General features: G+C 41.4%; 1 protein-coding gene across 1 annotated transcript in view; it reads left to right on the plus strand.

Annotated features, from left to right (window-relative positions):
• Positions 1-18,458: 18,458 nt before the first annotated feature.
• Positions 18,459-21,339, plus strand: part of LOC310782201 (protein NLRC3-like) — a gene marked incomplete at both ends in the record, with an annotated part of 155,224 nt that continues 152,343 nt past the window's right edge. Inside the window, one exon of the mRNA XM_083642887.1 lies at positions 18,459-18,513. Coding sequence (XP_083499013.1) covers positions 18,459-18,513 — 55 coding nt within the window. The remainder of the gene's footprint in view (positions 18,514-21,339) is intronic.

The following is a 21,339-nucleotide window of genomic DNA, read 5'->3' on the forward strand; positions in this document are numbered from 1 at the left end:
TATGGCTGCTAGATTTTAAAGTTACCAGCCAATTAGAATTTCCACTAGCCAAAATGTTTTTCTTGAAATAAATCAGAATATGAGTGGGTTAATTTAAGCATAATTATCAGTAAGTGGCCCGGGATGATCAAAGCCTGTGTTGAGGGTCACACAAACAAAAATGCAGTCTTGAAGCTAAATAAATCCAAAACCAATGAGTTAATTATTTAAATTTCTAATTCAATGTAGCCTTTTAGTCATAAAGATTATTGAAAGATATTCCATATTCCAGACTGAAATGCTATAACAGAAGTGGAGTATTGGCCAGAATGACATGAACATTTGGACACTTATTCAGCGGGTATCTTGCATGTTGCGTTCAGGTGCACTGTGTAAAAAAAAATCTGCATCCGGCCCGCGGGCCGTATTTTGCCCATGTATGGCCTAGATGAACGAAACGTCTAATTACAGTAAGCGCACACTTTGGGACATCACTGCGTAATTGCGCGGCGGCCCTCTCTCTCTTCCCTCTCTCGTTCTCTCCCCCCCCCCCCCCCCCCTCTCTCTCTCTCTCTCTCTCTCTCTCTCTCTCCCTCTCTCTTTTCTCTCTCTCTCTCTGTTTCTCTGCTTCCTCTCAGCAAGAAAGAAGGCGGTGACGCTGTGGCTTTTAAGGGGAGTGATCTCACCTTGTGAATCCTGTTATTATGGGCATAAACACGCCTATGGAGGTTTGCGCAGAGATGACGTGAAGCCCTATTCCAGCGCAAAACGGGCGCTAACGCAAAATTACCGCTGTTGTGAAGATAGGGCCCTTAATCTGTTACTGCAACCAATTTTCCAAAATCATAGCAGGCATATTTGCCACTGTTACAGGTTCTACATCTGAAATGTCTTCAGGCTGTGGTCCATGTAATCTGGGAACCCAGAGTCTATCGTCACGACAATAGACGACAGACTCTGGGTTTCCCAGATTGGGGTAGATGTGACTCACAGTCCAGATAAAGCAGCAGGTAGCTACTGAGGGAGTTCTCAGATCAGAGATGAAGTGGTCTACAGCAGCAGGTAGCTACTGAGGGAGTTCTCAGATCAGATATGAAGTGGTCTACAGCAGCAGGTAGCCTACTGTAGGAGTTCTCAGATCAGAGATGAAGTGGTCTACAGCAGCAGGTAGCCTACTGAGGGAGTTCTCAGATCAGAGATGAAGTGGTCTACAGCAGCAGGTAGCCTACTGAGGGAGTTCTCAGATCAGATATAAAGTGGTCTACAGCAGCAGGTAGCTACTGAGGGAGTTCTCAGATCAGAGATGAAGTGGTCTACAGCAGCAGGTAGCTACTGAGGGAGTTCTCAGATCAGAGATGAAGTGGTCTACAGCAGCAGGTAGCTACTGAGGGAGTTCTCAGATCAGAGATGAAGTGGTCTACAGCAGCAGGTAGCTACTGAGGGAGTTCTCAGATCAGAGGTGAAGTGGTCTACAGCAGCCTGCCTGTGGAACGTCTGGCCAAGCTGGAAGTACAGCTGCCGGGAATTGAACCCGGGTCTCCACAGTGATAGGAGAGTGCTTTTACCTACACTACCCAGATGCCCAAGTCAACCTGTTTTAACATCACTAGTTAAAAGAAGGTTTTACCCATGGTTTGAGTTATAATCTGAGCTTTGTGCGGGTCTCTAAAAAAGGGAAACTTGACGTTAGGGGCGCGGGGGTGGGGCGGGGGGGGGGGGGTGGCGGCGAAGAGAGAGGGCGAGAGACTGCTCATTATGTGATCCAACACTTTCACTCTCGCACAAATAGGTCTACGCACACACACACAAACACACACACACACGCACACACACACACACACACACACACACACACACACACACACACACACACAGCCTACTGTATGTACAGTATTGTGCGGTTATAGGAGAGAGAGACTTAACTGATCATTAATCCAACTCTCTCTCTCACACACACACACACACATATGCACGTGTGTGCACACACACACACACACACACTCATTCAAGGGTACTACGACTATGCTTGCACCTCATGGTACCAAAGCACATCAAAGGCACTAAAAACAAGATTACAAACATCACAAAACAAACTGGTCAGACTACTACTTGACCTTACTCCTAGAACCCACCTCACCCCTGCCCACTTTGACTACCTAGGATGGCTTAGAGTAGACGACAGAGTACAGCAACTTGCAATGGGCCTGGTCTACAAGATACACTACACCACACAGGTATCCATGTACATGTCGAAATACTTCCCAAAGGTCAGTGAGTACCACGCCCACAACACCAGAGGGAGTTCCACAAACCATGTGCAACCCAGATTCGGCACAAACAAGGGACTAAACACATTTCGCAATTATGCCACAACAATGTGGAACGCCCTACCCACAGCCGTAAAAAGATGTGCATCCCTACCCACATTCAAAACCGCTCTTAAAGAGCACCTACGGGAGGCTGCAATTCGAAACTGGCCACCGTAAATGTCCAAACCTAAACCCCCCCCAAAAGCCAGAACAGAGGAAACAGAAAGGAAATATAAAAAATATAAAAATAAACTGATAAATATAATGAGGTCCAGTAAGAAGGATTATTACAACAACCAGTTGGAAAAGCACAAAAGCAACACGCAAGGCACATGGAAAGTACTGAACAGCATAATAAGAAAGGGTAAAGGAAAAATGGAATATCCAAATTACTTTATTAACAACAATCAACTAAATATAACCAAACTAAATGAAATTACAAATGAATTCAATGACTATTTTGTAAATGTTGGATCTAACTTAGCAAAGGATATTGTGGATCCATTAATAAAGGAGGGGATAGATGAGAATATTATCGTTTCAAATCGAGACACCATCTTCCTGAAAAGAATTGAGGAAAAAGAACTTGTGGATACTGTAAATAAATTCAAAAACAAAAAATCCACTGATTGCAACGATATTGACATGGCACTAGTAAAACATATTATAGAGTTTATAGCAAAACCACTGACCCATATCTTCAACCAATCAATAGTAACTGGCATATTCCCTGATAAAATGAAAATAGCAAAAGTGATTCCCATATACAAAAATGATAATAGACACTTATTCTCAAACTACAGACCAATTTCTCTCCTTCCTCAATTCTCTAAGATCTTAGAAAAACTCTTTGTTAGTAGACTGGATCATTTCATAGAAAAACACAGCTTACTAAGTGACAACCAATATGGCTTCAGAACTAACCGATCAACATCAATGGCAGTAATGAAACTCATAGAAGACATATCCACAGCAACAGACAATAAACAACATACCATAGGAGTATTCATAGATCTAAAAAAAGCATTTGACACAATTGACCACAAATTATTAATCAAAAAACTGGAACGGTATGGCATCAGAGGGGCAGCTAGCATATGGCTTAAAAACTATCTTGAAAATAGACTCCAGTATGTACAAATAAATAATGAAAAATCCAACCTGCAGAGGGTCACATGTGGAGTACCACAGGGTTCCGTTCTGGGACCAAAATTATTTATTTTATATATAAATGATATTTGCGAAGTGTCTAAGCTGCTGAATTGTGTTTTGTTTGCAGACGACACAAATCTTTTTTGCTCCAGTAGCAATCTTGAACAACTTCTGGATACAGTGGAGACTGAGCTACAAACTCTAAAACGATGGTTCGACATTAACAAGCTGTCACTAAATTTAAACAAAACCAAATTCATAATATTCGGCAATAGTCAAATCAATAACCAAATCCAAATCATGATAGATAACGTAACATTAGAAAGAGTAAATGAAAATAAATTCCTGGGAGTAATAATAGACCACAAACTAAACTGGAAATCACATATATTACATGTAAAAACTAAAATCTCAAAATCCATTGCAATACTCCACAAAACGAAACATATCCTTGACTCCAACTCACTACATACACTGTACCTCTCTCTTATAGTCCCCTATATGACCTACTGTGTGGAGGTTTGGGGAAACACCTATAAAACAAACACAAATCCAATTTTTATACAACAGAAGAGAGCCATAAGAATCATAAACAGAGCTGATTATAACGAACCATCAAATAAATTATTTATACAATCACATGCCCTCAAATTCAGAGACTTGGTGGACTTCCAAACGGCACAATTCATGTATAAAATCCAAAACAAAGAGCTCCCAGAATGCATCCAGAGGTTGTTCAGAACCAGAGAAAGCACTTATAACCTAAGAGGAATCTGCATGTTCACAACTACAAGAACAAAAACCAGAACAAATGCAATGCAAAGATGTATAACAGTTAAAGGAGTTAAATTATGGAATGGACTAGAAAATGAAATAAAAATGTGTAAAACAATCAACAAATTTAAAAAAATGTTAAAAAACCAGATTATTAACAAATATAAAACTCAAGATTGATATTTATATTATATTACATTATTATATTTAAACATATTATTACATTGCTAGATATATAGAAATTTAGTTTGTGTATTTGACACTTTGTAAGTACAATTCATGTGTATATAGAATACCTGTATTTTGCTTAGTACTCATTATTATTGTTATTATCATTATTATCATTATTATCAATATTATATATTTAGAAAAAAGAAGAAAAATAAATAAAAAAAATAATATACATGTGTACATGTATACATGTGTATATAGAATACCTGTATTTTGCTTAGTACTCTATATTATTGTTATTATCATTATTATCACTATCATCAATATTATATATCAAGAAAAAAGTAAAAAAAAAAAAAAAAAAAAAAAATGTAAAAAGGGTAGGCGCTATAAGCGTTTGCTTCAGCCTACTCCTTTTCGGTCAGATCTTTTCAGGCTTGTATATACCCAACCAGCAATCACTGTTTGCTCTTTTATTTTGTTTTCTTGCTTTTCTTTAATCACAACTGTATTGAGCTGTACTTGTGAAATTGACCGAAATAAACTAAACTAAACTAAAAACTAAACTAAACTAAAATGGGGGACCCTGATGTAAACAAGACAAACGTCTTTCTCTGGTCTGCATCCCCTTGACAATTGTGTGTATTGAGTCGTACTGTATTGTACCCAATCTGCAATCTGTTAAATAAAGTTTTCATTCATTCATTCATTCACACACACACACACACACACACACACACACACACACACACACACACACACACACACACACACACACACACACAGCAGCCCACACACACACACAGTACACACACACACACACACAGACAGCAGCCCACACATACAGGGCCGGCCCGCCATATGCGAACCAAGTGGCTGCCTAGAGCCCCGGGAGTTGGGGGGCCCCCCCCAATTTTTTTTTTATTTTTTTTTATTTTTTTTTAACACATTGACTGCCAGCCTTTTTTCAATGCTGTAGGTAAGTTCTGCCAGGGGGGTTTTTGAGGATTCTAGGCTCATTTTACAAGAGCCGAGGATTATTTTCTGTTAGGACTTTGTGAACACCAATCATCTAAAAAGAACTAATAGAATGTGTGCTTTCTCTGTCTAAAAGAGTTAGTTTGTAGAGTTAGTAGTTATGTAAGCATTAGCAATTGAATACAGCATGGTTTCAGCGTCAGAAAAAATATTCAGAGATAAACGGCTTTTTGTGAAATTCGATAGAACAGTCACTTTAACCATTCATTTTTGGCATCAGTAAGACCTAAACAATAGTTTTGAACAGTAATTTCCTCCATAACAGCAGGAAACTTCCCTCTGCTCAACTCCTCCCTCCGTGGGCATTCTTCTTGGCTGCAGCGCCGTGTCACAAGCACTTTCCTACCTGTGCAAATGCACTTTCTCATACTCTCGACCTCTCAAATAAATTTCTGAATAGAAATTAAATTACTCTAAATTAGAGCGAAAAAGAAACAAAAAAGAATGGGTTGAAAATCCCATTCTAAAAGCCTTTTATGGCTGTTTCCAATGTGGTGCTATTTTGCAAGGCAAGGCAGCGGGCATGTCACAAGCTCGTTTCTGCTAGCCTAGGTAAACCCAGCCACCACGTGACCTGCTCTCTCAGTTCCCAGTCACTAGCGTCTAGACTCCGGGCCATTCAGATCGATTTCTGGGGCGATTGAAAGACCCGCGCAGACCCGCAGCCACCCCGCAGCCAATGAGTGACGGCGTGACTGCCAACATCAGTCCTGCCGTGATCGGCCAATCAGAGAGTGCGTCTTTGTCAATGACGTGTAACAGCTGCAGCGGCTTAGCACTACCTAGCCGTTAGCATTTGGCCTCTCTAAAGCATAGCTCCCGAGCTAGCTACTAGCTGGCTAGCTATATGGCTATGCAACTACGTGAGGAAATTCAAGTGAAAACAGCTGTTGAGGTTGAGGTCTGTTGATCAAAATAACACCTAGCGTTATCGAAATCGGATTTTAGCGGACCATACAAGCCAGGGCTTCAGAGCTGATCACCTGGACACATTTTATGGCGAAATTATCTGATAAACTTGTCTGTGCTGCTCTGTGGTGATCAGCTAATGTCTTCATAGCATTGTGATTATGATTTAATGCATTATGGAAGATAAACGCTGGTTTAACATAATTAAAATAATTCCCTACCAAACATGTAAAGTGACGCTTCTGGGCAGTAGACCATTTGGGCATAACATTATGTAATGTGACATGAGATCACCACATTTCAATAAATATAACGTTTTTGCACATTTGAATGCTGCTGGTCGTTTGTTTAATGCTGTATATATTGGATATTTAAAGCTGATACACTTTACACAATCAAATCTAACTTATTCACAGCAATACACAGTCCAGTAGTACAGTGGGCTAATTGTTTGAATTATATCGAAATATATTTGCATGGTGTAGCATGTAATGCAGATAATGTAGCTAGATACTCTGACACAGAAAGGCAGACAAGCTAGCAGCAGGGATCTTGTCACACTGATTCCAGATAAACTCCTCTGTCTAGCCAGCTATACAATATTGATCAAAATAACACCTATATCGAAATCGGATTTTAGCGGACCATACAAGCCGGGGCTTCAGAGCTGATCACCTGGACACATTTTACGGCGAAATTATCTGATAAACTTGTCTGTGCAGCTCTGTGGTGATCAGCTAATGTCTTCGCATTGTGATTATGATTTAATGCATTATGGAAGATAAACGCTGGAAGGCTGGGTAGCATTAGCTGACGTCATCCAGGCTACAGTAACATTAGGCTTTATAAGCATTCATTGATTGAAGCAGAGTGCTGGTCGGTTAAGTTTCTCTGTAGTCATGTCCTCCTCTGCTCCAATCTTCGTTCGTAGTTTCTTCTGTCTCTCGTCCAGCAGCTGCAGATGTCATCATTATCCACGTTATTGATTATTATTTATAAAAAAAATCTCGTGTAAATATTTTGTGAACGCACCAATAGTTAGAGAAGGAAACCTCTCTTTGCATTTTATTTTTTAATAAAAGTAGGCTACTTGTGATATCTCACGTGGTCGATCATCATTGCAAATATATGTGGACAGCTAGGTTTAATGACAAATATGGAATATCACCCAAGGAAATACCACGGTTTAATGCCAACAGATAAACCATACAGATTTGTTGTAATTGTGAACACATAAGGGAGCAAAGACATGGTTTTCAAGCATAACACAATGTACAACTTTTATTCAAAGACAGGATTGAAAAATATAGGTCACTTGTATTCACTTCAGTAATGTCAGGTCTCAGTCGCATTCACGCTAACCTCTTAACTTCTAGCTAGGTCAAACACACCTTAACGTTATGAGTGTGGCCGTTTTGGATTAACATTAAGTCCACGATCAAGTCTAGCATTTCGGTATATTCCTACCTCTTAACATCTAGCTAGCTAGGTTGGATCTGGAATATGATATCGGCTTGATACATTTGATTGTAGCTACTCATACAGCCGTGTGGAGCTTATCTAGCTAGGTTGCATCTGGAATATGATATCAAGCCAGTAATGTAGCTAGCTAGCGTTAAATAGGTTTATCTGTAACCACGCTGAAATGTGAGGGCATTAACGTTAATATTTCTAGCTAGGTCAAACACACCTTAACGTTATGAGTGTGGCCGTTTTGGATTAACATTAAGTCCACGATCAAGTCTAGCATTTCGGTATATTCCTACCTCTTAACATCTAGCTAGCTAGGTTGGATCTGGAATATGATATCGGCTTGATACATTTGATTGTAGCTACTCATACAGCCGTGTGGAGCTTATCTAGCTAGGTTGCATCTGGAATATGATATCAAGCCAGTAATGTAGCTAGCTAGCGTTAAATAGGTTTATCTGTAACCACGCTGAAATGTGAGGGCATTAACGTTAATATTTCTAGCTAGGTCAAACACACCTTAACGTTATGAGTGTGGCCGTTTTGGATTAACATTAAGTCCACGATCAAGTCTAGCATTTCGGTATATTCCTACCTCTTAACATCTAGCTAGCTAGGTTGGATCTGGAATATGATATCGGCTTGATACATTTGATTGTAGCTACTCATACAGCCGTGTGGAGCTTATCTAGCTAGGTTGCATCTGGAATATGATATCAAGCCAGTAATGTAGCTAGCTAGCGTTAAATAGGTTTATCTGTAACCACGCTGAAATGTGAGGGCATTAACGTTAATATTTCTAGCTAGGTCAAACACACCTTAACGTTATGAGTGTGGCCGTTTTGGATTAACATTAAGTCCACGATCAAGTCTAGCATTTCGGTATATTCCTACCTCTTAACATCTAGCTAGCTAGGTTGGATCTGGAATATGATATCAAGGCTTGATACATTTGATTGTAGCTACTCATACAGCCGTGTGGAGCTTATCTAGCTAGGTTGCATCTGGAATGATATCAAGCCAGTAATGTCAGGTCTCAGTCGCATTCACGCTAACCTCTTAACGTCTAGCTATAGCTAGGTTACATCTGGATTATGTATAATATACAGTATAATACTACGCTCACTACGTCATGACATTCACATTAACGCCTCCAAAAATCTACTGTAGCTAGCTAGCGTTAAATAGGTTTATCTGTAACCACGCTGAAATGTGAGGGCATTAACGTTAATATTTCAATTAGGTCAAACACACCTTACCGTTATGACTGCGGCCGTTTTTGATTAACATTAGCGTTAAGTCCATGATCAAATCTAGCATTTCGGTATATTCAGTGTGTGTGTGTGAAAAGGATGTTAGCATGCTAGCATTATTAGCACAGAATGTATACAGTCCATGGTACAACGTTAGGCCTTCAAGTCCTGAGGCGAACAGCACTGGAGGATGAAGTCTGCAGTCTGGCATTCAGTGTCCAGCATAACAAGCACGCCTGTTTCCTCATCAGGTTGGCAGCAGCTGTATAGATGATGACTGTTCTTCACAGCCACAAATATCTCTCCAGATCTGCGGCCATCTGCAGCAGGGATCGAGGTTTGGGTCCGTGTAGACATTTGTCCTGTTCCTCTTTCATTCCCTGACCACCGTCACGCGATGTTCTCTCTTCTTGTAGCTGGTTGTAACCATTTGCGTGCTAGCAGTACTGAAATGAAAAGTGTTAGCTCGCTTGCTAACAACAAAGGTCGCAGAGCGATGACGCCATCTGCTGCACTGCGCATGTGCTCTGTGCACAAAGCTGGTTGGATGACGGTTGCGTAATGGAGCGGTCTATCGGGGGGGGGCCAACAACCGCATGAAATCGTTTAGCACAGGCGGGGGACCAGACCATAGTGACTGAGAACAGGTCTGAGAGCAGGTCACGTGGGGGATGGGTTTACCCAGGCTACGTTTCTGCTGCTGCTGTAACCTCGCGTCACCAGTCTCACTGCTTTGCTGCTGCTCCTGTCTGCTGGCGGCCGCTCTTTGAGGAAGTCTGGTTGGACCCGCTCGCTTCTTGGAGTTTTGGTTGAGAGTTTTGATAAAGCTTTTGCGATTCTGGTCATATTTATGCTGCGTGTTTCAAAGTGTGTCCCACCCGCAATCCACTATGCAAATCTGCAATCCCGCACCACCAGCAATCAGCGCGAAAACGAAAGCGCCTTCGCCAATCCACCTTCATGAGAATGGCTTCAGTCACACTGCTTTTTGCTTGCCTTCCTCTAGTCAGGAAAGCACTGTCACCACTTAGTGGGTCGGTGGAATGGGTTGTACACGTTGTACACGTCCAATACCTATATAAGAGATGTAAAAGGGTTAGATGCACATCCCACCGTCAAAAAAAAAAATCGATTCTGACGACGTGTTCTTACGTCGTTGGCAGTCAACAGCTGGATTCTGAAAACGTGTTCTTACGTCGTTGGCAGTGAACGTGTTAATAAACTTAGGCTATAATATTATAGGCTGTGTGTGGTAGTTAAAACAGAGGTTGACGTTTATTTATGTTTGTAGTTTAAACAAAAACATAAATACTGTAGGCTACATACAACACAAAAGGCTGTTATTTACCTTTTGTCGCCACCTGGTGAGTACATACAGTATATATGTAACTAAAACCATTAAAATTGACAACCGGTCCTGCATGTATCTACCGGTCCTTGGCACAAAAAAGGTTGGGAACCCCTGGTTTAACTGACCTGGCAACCCCTATGGCTACTGGGTTCTACACGCTTGCTTGACACTGATAGGGCTACAAACGAGCGTCATTGTCATGTTTGTTTGTTTTAAATATTCTTCTAAATATGGCTAAAAGTCCAAAAACGTCAAATTTTCTTCGGGGCAGCACCGAGAGTCCCCTCCTTACAGCACCCCCTACTTAAAAGTACTTCCAGCGCGGATGCCCCCAAACCCCCGCCCCTGGGAGGGGGCCCCTGATCTATATCCTGCTTAGGGCCCCCAGACATGGATGTATTATAATAACTGGATAAGGGACGTGCCACGCCCACCCATGCATTCGGACGGAGGTTACTCATTGGCGCATGATGCCAACATGGGGGGTTTTTCTTCCGGGATTTACTTCCTGACTGTGCAGCCCAAGGCGAAGTGCGCATGTGTGCCATGACGTTTTCCATGACGTCTCCCACCGAAGATGCGCGTTCATGTGACAGCCAGAGAGACAGCCAAGTTGAAAGAGGAGCCATTGTTGAAATTCACTTCGGACAACTTTAGAGCAGCTTAGAGGTGGTTAGCCGTGCGGTTGCAGATTTTAATTTGACAGTATTAGGGGTTTATATGCATAATGAACACATCGTTGGAATTGTATGTCAAACGGCTAACAGGTCTGCATGGAAATTTAACGTTAGCATAATAGGCTACAATGAGCTCGTTTACGTTAATGTGAGTAGACGGCCACAGCCTATGGGTCAGGATTGATCGGAGGATTTTGTTGTTTATTGTCATAAATAAACTTGAAAGATATAGCTTTCAAATCTGTGTCTCATCACCATCGCTCTCATGTTGTCTTTTCTCTAATCTCAAAATTGTTTAATTGACACATGACCTGTGTGGTAAAACAGCCGATATATTATTTGAGTCCATAGTAGCGTCTACCTGTTGAGTGGTCATTATGATTTGGTGCTATATAAATATAGATTGATTGAGTTGTTGACACCACATTAATATACTGGGATCTAGTGAGCTGACTAAAACTTGATAATGTGCTAATTGTTTTTACCCAGTGCTTTTTAATCGTTAGATGCCAGTTTTATTGTGATTGAGATTGATGCAATGTCAATGATAGTCCAAGGACGTCCCAAACAAACACCTGGTGTCAGACCCCACTGGTCAACAAGTGGTCAACCCTCAATAGATTCAGGACTGGACATGGCCCCTGCTTGGCCAGCCTTCACAAGTGGGGCAGCAGCCCAAGCCCACTGTGTGCTTGTGGAGAGCAGCAGACAATGCAACACATCATCGAAGCTTGCCCTCTACAAAGACTTGAAGGAGGATTAGTCACCCTCCATAGCAGATCAGGAGGCAACTGCTTGGCTCAAGGACCTTGCATTCGCTAAATAAATGAGTCTAAAAACGTGCAGTGTCACACTGTATCAAGTTGACTTGTTTAGTTCTGTCACCAGAGGGCTAGTGTTATCAAAACTTACAATAACACCTATTGGCAGCATCTTACAGTTAAAATACAAACGGTGTGTGTGTTAACCACAGAAAGTAGCATGCAACTGTTGCACAGCCACCAATCAGTGATAATATAATTAACTAGCCTAAGTATTGAAGTTGTGAGATAACTGGTGTGACTTCATGCGAGCAGCTGTAACTTGTCCCAATTTCCCCCAGGGGATCATTAAAGTCTTTCTGATTCTGATTAGATACAGACCAGCATAGTTCAACTGACTGTTTTGCTTTGATGTTGTTGGTGCCATAAAAGTGAGGGGTCCTTGAGATGAAAAAGGTGAATAGATGTACACATCAAGGTTTATGGAAAAATGTATTTTTTGAATGGAGTAGCCTACTTCCGAACATGGATGCCAGTTCTCTTGACTTGATCACAACCAATATTATAAAAGCAATAATTTAATGACTGCCTGACAAGGACCTTGTTAGTAAAAAAAAATTACAGCACTTTGACTTTGTCAAGACGTCATATCATACTCACTTTTATAACAGCAATCAGTTATCACTGGCAAGTACTGAGTACTGAGTCATGGTCTTGTCTAAATGAAAATTATAATCTATCCACTAATACAGCTCGACACCTTGGACGCTACAATACTGTCAACGGAACTGAATTGGAATCATGCACAGGGCAAGCCATTTAAAATCGTTTATTAGACAATAGACAATCACAACAGAACATGTTCATTTATAACAGGGTAGGCTAACGTAACGATACCTCCAACCAAGGCAGTGTTAGCTTGCTGTCCATGTCATAAAGAGCACAGAAAACACACATAATCCCAAACCTACGTTTTCGGTTAACAGTAGTTATCTGTACACATGTTCCGGCGGGCTACTCGTGTAAAATAACTACTTTATTATCTTAATAAAAGGCTAAATCGGACTGGATATGACCATAGCGACTGGAGTTCGAGCTCACCTCACAACAAGGAAGTGATGACGCTTCGCTCTGATGATCCGCGTTCCCGTGGCCAAATGCTCATTCATGAAATGCGCGTTCATGAAGCCCCAGAAAATACACCCGTATGCGGCTCTTAGTGGCTTCTGAAGAAAAAATGCCGCATAAAAAAATATTTGATAATTAAAAGAGTCGTTTTATACTTTGAGTGACACCCGGAAAAATTTCCCCTGGGTTTAACAGCTGTCGGCGTCCCCATGCAAGTGGATGGGAATTTTCCTTTCTGGGCTGCATGGCGTCACGTGACTTGCAATACAGAGCTTCGCCAGCATGTTCAATTGGCTTCAAAGCCCAGCGCTATTCCTGGGGGCTTGCCCCCAGATGGCTAGGGATGGCTGCGTGTGCGCGCACACACACACACACACACACACACACACACACACACACACACACACACACACACACACACACACACACCCTTATTTATCTCTGCACTTAGAAATCCAAAACTAACAAAAAAAAATATGAAAAAGAAATAGTTTTATGGCTCTTAACAGCAGCATTTATACTGTAGGCCTATTTATCTCCTTGTTTCTGAGAGAAAACATAAAATCATAAATATTTGTATAAATAAAAATAAATAATGTTAGGCTATATAAACAAATGTGCACAGGTAATCAAGAACATGAATGAAAAACAAATTGCACTTAACAGCAGCATATTTCAGTAGCAGCATCTTTTTAGAACAAAAAACTGTAAATACTTGCAAAAAGAAAAGTCTCAGTCTCCTCTCCTCTCCAGGTCTCGTGTCTCTCTTCTGCTCTCCAGTACGGCAACCATTTTAGGGCATCCTCGTCAGTCAGAGTATAGGCTATCGTTCCTCAGTCTAAAGCGTTGTCAGTTGTCATGTCTCCTATAGTAAACCGTCGAGTGTGCTCTGAAACACCCTCAGTCCTCACACGAAAACGCTGTCATTCCTCCTGCCTCACTAAAAACGTTGTCGATCCTCCTGCAGACTAGCTGTCAGACATCACTCAAACTAGCTGTCAGGCATCACTCCTCACGTCTCACACAAAAACGTTGTCAATCCTCCTGCAGACTAGTTGTCAGACATCACTCAAACTACCTGTCAGGCATCACGCCTCACACAAAAACGTTGTCGATCGTCCTGCAGACTAGTTGTCAGACATCACTGAAACTAGCTGTCAGGCATCACTCCTCACGTCTCACACAAAAACGTTGTCGATCATCCTGCAGACTAGTTGTCAGGCATCACGCATCACACAAAAACGTTGTCGATCGTCCTGCAGACTAGTTGTCAAACATCACTCAAACTAGGTGTCAGGCATCACGCCTCACGCCTCACACAAAAACGTTGTCAATCGTCCTGCAGACTAGTTGTCAAGCATCACTCAGACTAGCTGTCAGTCATCATGCCTCACGCCTCACACAAAAACGTTGTCGATTGTCCTGCAGACTAGTTGTCAAGCATCACTCAAACTAGCTGTCAGTCATCACATGAAAACGCTGTCATTCGTTGTTTTTGGTTGTTTTTCCGTGTGTAATGGGGAAAGACTGCCTGTTAAGTTAGCAACAATTGTTTACAACTTCACTTCCTGTTGAATGCTTTTGCCTTTCAAAATAAAAGCACACGTTTTTTTTTATATTTACAACAGATTAAAGTAGTAATCTATGAGACCCAATAGAATTAACATAGTAACACTAAAATGAACATCTAGTTTAATTGACAATAGACTATAGATATATTTATATTTCTTGAAATTCTTTCAACACAAAGACCGGAAGGCTACATTTGGACACATGTAAATTAAACATAAAAAGTTAAATGGCTTTAAGGTAGATTCATAGGATACCTCTTTATTGAATGGGAACGCTTATTTAATTATTTAATGGTAAACTGTTGTTCCATCAGGCATAAGATATCCAAACAATGTAGGGTCTGTGCATAAAACATTTGACTTCTACAATAGCCTTGGTTATGGCCTCTTGGTAGACATCCAAAGAATAGCAAGTAGAGGTGATGCACATTAAGCAAAATAGAAGGTTTTGGTCTTGTGAAAAGTTATTAGCAAAATTTAGTTACACAAGTGTCTTGTTGATGACCACCAAACATAACCAGCAGCCTAAGGACATGTTGAGGAGCTGGGCCATCGGTGTAAGACAGGGGTGGCAAAACTCTTTTGGTTGAGCCACAAACAGAAAATATAAGCAGTCATGGGCTAAACAATATAAAGCGTGAGTTTTCAACCAGGTACACTGTAAGCAAACATCCAATTTGTAAACCAGAAAACCCCTGGGCCATCAAACATTCATTTTCCATCCAAATAAGTGAACAGTTTCGACATGGCAGTGAGTGCTCACCTATTTCAATGGTTAGCTCTTACTGTATCATTTCAATGATTGTTTCTGTCAGAGGTTAAGACCGATAATTAACCAAAATAACTGATGATTACACTGACAAAAGCAATGAACTGTGTATTGGCAAGCAACAAACATTTGTAGGAAATGCATGACATCATGGGAATACTATGGCTAGGCTAGAGTTCAAGGCCCACGTGTCCACCCAAAGATTCCAGGATCATTGTAATAGACTGAGTAATCATAATGCCAAAGAGGAATTTGACTTTGTGCAAGTATGCATATCACATCAATTACAGAAGATTGAGCAAACAGAAATCAATCTAAAATTATAGTGTCTAGAGCGGGAAAACACATGAAACGACAAGCAAACCAGATGAAACCTGTTAACACGTTTTAATGTAATTTGGAAACATTTCACAGAATGGTCAGTCCTCCACTGGAATGCTTTCCCCCCCTTCTTTTCAGTCCATAGCAAACACTGCAACAGGAAGTGAGCTGGGGTTCAATTTAGAATGTTTTTGTTGTCAATTTAAAACATCTATACGGGAGTTTCTACTTTATGGAAATTTCAAAAAATAAAAATGTAAAAATCCCACCACGTGAAGGGTTTTTCCAGACACCACACCTTTACAGAACAAGAGCAACCAAAAAGCTTTAAAAATAGGTGCTAGGCGAACTCACCAATGGCTTTAGGCGGCGTTCACGACCAAGGTGCTTTTTTTATGTAACGTTATGGAAATCTTGTTGAGCGCTTTCATTGTGCATGGAGCGTTTTTTGTGCGCTTAGTTTTGTTTTTACCTGCAGTCGCGTGCAGTACAGTTTAGGACACAACGACCACACGGACGGTAGCCAGCTGGTTTTGTCCGTTTGATGTTGTTGACCATCAACATGAAAGCCAGATTATTGCCAATTCTGCCAGCAGCGGAGGGTGAAGATCCCTCTGGGAGAAGAAGTTGGATGAGTAAAAAGACGAGCACGGCGCTTTTCCTCCAAACGTTCTACTTTTTTCAGCTTAAAAACACCCAGAGCGCGCTGCCAAAAAAAGTAGATAGCAGCGTTTAAACGGCAGGTGTGTTCTTGAATGAGGAGCACGTTTAGTGCGTCCTTACATAGAGAATGAATTGCAGAAAGACGCTGGCAGCTCAAATAAGCGCGTTGTGTGTGAACGCCGCCTTATGCTACAATAAAAGCCTCGAAAAAGCTATAAAAATAGCTAGGCGAACTTTGACCCACGTGTCAACCACATCAACAGTTGTGAAAGTCTGAAAAAGTCGAGCTGGTCCCGGGAATCAAACAAAAAAGTAACTATCAACGCAACGTTGCAGTTGATATGCATGGTTGTATTTACTGGATATAGGTTCTGAAAAGACTATTGGTATGCCAATGCAACGAACACAAAAACGTCACTGGTGTAAAGAACTTAAAGTCCCTGGAAACCAAAATCCACAAAAACCTTCTAACTTAAAATTAGGGTCTTATGTGAGTAATTGTGTGCCTCAGAAAGTAGTTGACAGTTTCAACCCAAACCCCCAAAATCGCCACTTTTCTACAAGGTCTGGATTTCCACTTCCTCATTGAAGAGAGCGGTGCTAAAATTAATGATCTTATGACGTCATGAGATTTTTTTTGTCGTTCTTATAAAACCTTGCGCCCACAGCGCTCGCTCAGTGTCTGTCTCCCTCCCGCTCTGTGTGTGTCTCTCTCTCTCTCTCACACACACACACACACACACACACATCCATCTTTCCCTCCCTCTCTCGGAGGAGACCTGCACACACACGGGACACGCCCACACAGTCAGCGGGAGAAAAGACAGTCTAAAATCGAATTGATTGACGTTCATCATCGTTCTAATTTGGCTGGTGGCTTATTAACATACGGTAGGTTCCTGTGATGTGATGAACTCAAAATGCTAAATAAAAAAATATTTCGGGTTTCCAGGGACTTTAAGGCAGTCACAGACAAGGTAGTCCCTCACTTTGGGAATCAGTATGTGATGAACACACTGAACATGCACTAACCTTTCACACCTGGCATGAAAAATTTAATAAAAAGAGATAATCTTGACACCCCCCCTACCTATACTTTCCCCGTTCTCTTAACGGTATGAGTATAACTGAATGAAGCTGCAAAGATGTACTCATGGGAGAGGCTTGCTTTCACTTCTCTACACTTCAATTCAAAACACTCACTTTAGCAAATTACACCATAGCGGTTCTGAAGATCAGGTCCATCTACTCCTTTTAGTGACTTAACAACAGAGGAAGCTGATGGCCTTAATGCTTTGTCATAGCTAAGCATGCGGGCAACAAAAGTGTAAGGGTTAGGCAGGTGCTCCAGACCATGTGGTGGTGTCTGTTTAACCATGAGACCACACAGTTGTTTTTCACTTTTTACACTACATGGGAATGAAGATGTGAAAAGCTCGACGTATGTGGCCCCGAGGGACCAGATGTCTGAACTATCTTCTGCCTGCTCATATCGAGTGAGACATTCTGGAGCCATGTATAGAAACGTTCCTCCCGTTGGCCCCACCCTTTTTCCAGTCATTCGGCTTCCTCGTCGCACCAGAATGGTGTCTCGGATGTTGGCAAGGCCCCAGTCAGCAAGCATCGCCTTCTTTGAGAATTTATCAATCTGTTGGGAGGACAACACAATAACGCAATTTTGAGCATTTTACTCAAATGTGCAGTGCTTTAAAAAGGTGTGACAAAAAATGGGCATGAATTACCAAAACATTTGCTGGCTTGAGATCTTGGTGTATTATATTCTTGTTGTGGATGTACTCGACAGCCATTGACAAATCGAGGGCTATGAAGTGATGGTCATGCTCTTCAAGCTAAGAGAAATGCAAACAACAATCAAACAACGTATTTAATAAAATATATCCAAGGGCCCTAAACATCTGTGATGCACTTGCTACCCTAATTGAAGAAAACCCGATATTTAGAGTTTGTAGTGATGACAACTCGGAAATAACTTCATATCCAAATTTTACTAAAGACCACTGGGGGTGTCACGGTACGTGTATTTGTCCCGTGACGTCACGGTATGGTTCAGTGCGTGCAGCAATACTAAGAATATGTCGATACAGACTCCAATCAAGAAGGTGGGGTAAAGCACCTAAACACTGTTTGTACACCATTAAAGAATGACCTCCCGTGCTACAGAATGCAACCTCAGGATGACCACCCACTTCCTCAACAGTGAGTGGGAAATGGAAAAACCCTGTTGTACGAACGCGACTTGTGTATGAATAGCATAATACCACTATTGCACATATCGCAAGTTTTCTTTTTTTATTCAATTGTTTTTTGTATTTTTTTAGGGCTGTCAATCGATTAAAATATTTAATCGCGATTAATCGCATGATTTCCATAGTTAATCACGATTAATCGCAAATTAATTTTTTTTTTTTAAATCTGTTCTAAATCTACCTTAAACCGAGGTAGGCTACCTTAAACCTGAGAGCTTTGTGCAAAGATGCACTGTTGTATTAATATGGGTAGCTATTATCATTAGTATGGGTAAGTATTTGGCCATTGGTAATATTGTTATTATTGCTACTACTGGGAATACACATCTCTCAGGCTGCACTGTGTGAATTGGTGCTATCCTCTACATCTCTCCAGCCACAGACAGAAGCTGCGTGCATGCTCTCTCCCCCCTCTCTCGGTATCTCTCTCTCGCGTTCCCGTTCTCCGTCGGTCCCTCTCTCACTGCCTGTCTGTCTGTCTCGCTCGCTTTCTCTGCCTCTCTCTCTCCCTCTCTGTCTCCCCTCTAAAAAGAGGCTTGAATGTGTGAACACTGTGCTGTGTTCGTGATGCCGGCAGAATATGTTGTCAATTTCCTTCTCAGCACAGCAAAAAATAAACTGTGGAGACATATGCTACCCTAAATTCAAGCACATTTAAGGCCTCGGTTCTTTTTCCTAATTCACAAACTTTCAAGGATTTCAAGGACCCGTGAGAACCCTGCAAAGTGGGGTCCAGGGCCCCGCAAGGGTCCTTGAGAGGGTTCCAGGGGGAACCCCAGATAAAAGGGTAATCATTTATTTTCACTATATCCATCCATAAGTAACACAAATGACAAGATGTATGACGGTTTTGGTCATGGGCTTCATACACTTTCGGTAATGAAACATCTAAAAGCAAAGATCTTATCAGATAGTTTGATCATTCGACAAAATCTTCAAGTTCAAATGGGGGTCCGTGATCTAATTTGTGTCAGTTTATGCATCCTTGAAGTGAGAAAGTTTGAGAACCACTGCTTTAATACACAACAGAGCCAGGCTGTACCAATTTATGACACTAGGTAGAGCACTAGTATTGCCTGTTTAAATTAAATTAAACGAAACCTAGCCTTATGCATTTGGGATCATTTTGTTGCCTTTTTTCCACCGTTGTAGCGAACTCTTACTGAACAGTCACCCTGAAAAAGAGGTAGGTACCGAACCATGACTGTGTACCGTTATACACCTACACATGCCACAGATGTAAAACAATGTAAAAACCAATGGTAAAACAATCCTGGCAATTCTTCAAACGATACGTTCACCCAAAAATTGAAACTCAAGTCATTATCTACTCACCCCCATGCCGATGGAAGGACCGGTAACGTTTTTTAGTTGACAGAACAGTCCTGAAGTTCCACAGCAAAGCACCATTGCAGCATGAGGCCATGAGGTCTCGTTTTTACTTTCAGCTCATGGCTAAAGTGAAGATTTACGCTTAAAAATAGGATGTATATGACATTTTCAGTTTTTCACATCAACTTGGCATCTTGGGGCTTCTGGAGACTTGGCTCATGCCAGATGGGGAATGTGGCACCATTTATTACCCCCCCCCCCTCCTCGTTTTTTTTACCTTTGAAATATGGTCACCATTCATTGTTTAGGGGAATGCTGCAACGTTGTTTTGTTGTGAAACTCCAGGACTGTTAGGTGGCCTAAAAAACGTCACCCGTCTTTCCATCAGCATGGGGGTGAGTAGATAAATGAATGTTCATGTTTGGGTGAACTTATCCTATAATGGTTTCTAACATTTCACAATATTTTCATGAATGTTCTGTAACAGCAATGGTTATATTGCTACCTTGACACAACAGCTGGCACTGTGTATTGCATTATCCAGTGTGTCACCATGTATGTACTCATTGGCCAGAAGGAAGGCTTTGTCCAAGCGGGCAGCAGCCATAAGCCGCACGATGTTGGGATGGCTCAGTTGCCTGAAAAGTAGGAGACAAACCATAACGGAGGCATTTAGCAGGCTATCCATCCACACACTTTGCACAGTGTCACATCTTCCCTCATTTTCAGCACAACAGTACATCATAAATAATATCATGACATTTTGTACAAGTAAAATAGTCTTACAGTGAAACGTTTATCTCATGTTGGATATCTTCCTCATCCGATATCGCGTTGCCGAACGCAATCTTTTTGATCGCGGCTGGAGTTCCTTGAAAGTACCCAGCATAGACTTTCCCAAATGAACCTTCACCCAGCAGGTTCTCTGAACTGTAGGTGATGAGGGACTGGTCCACATATGGCAGCCGTGGAAGATACACTAGGGGACATTAAATGACAAATTTGAGTCCAAATGTACCGTGAGATTAAAGTGATGCATGCAACAAAGACAAACATTAAAAAGTATCCAGCGACATTATCACGTTATGCTCGAGCTGAAATGTGATTCCCAGGGTATCTGATTCCTTATCGTCACATATTCCAACTGAAACAGGCTAGCGAGGCGGGACATTAGGGGTGGGGGAAAAAATCGATTCACTTAAGTATCGCAATTTTTTATGTCACGATTTTTTGAATCCATCTTTTATTCCAGAATCGATAATCGCGTCATTTTTTTCTGTTTGTTTATGTATGAAATGTTACCACTTTCATTCAGTACATTATAGAGCGCTTCCCTCTGCTCCATGGCTCATAGGCTACAGCCAATCATGTACCTTGTTAGTACAAGTGACACGGAAACAGCCAATCATTTAACAGACAAACTCCGAGTGCACCCGCCCCATGA

This window comes from Poromitra crassiceps, assembly GCF_964638095.1.
Source record: "Poromitra crassiceps genome assembly, chromosome: 9".
NCBI classification, from domain to species: domain Eukaryota; kingdom Metazoa; phylum Chordata; class Actinopteri; order Beryciformes; family Melamphaidae; genus Poromitra; species Poromitra crassiceps.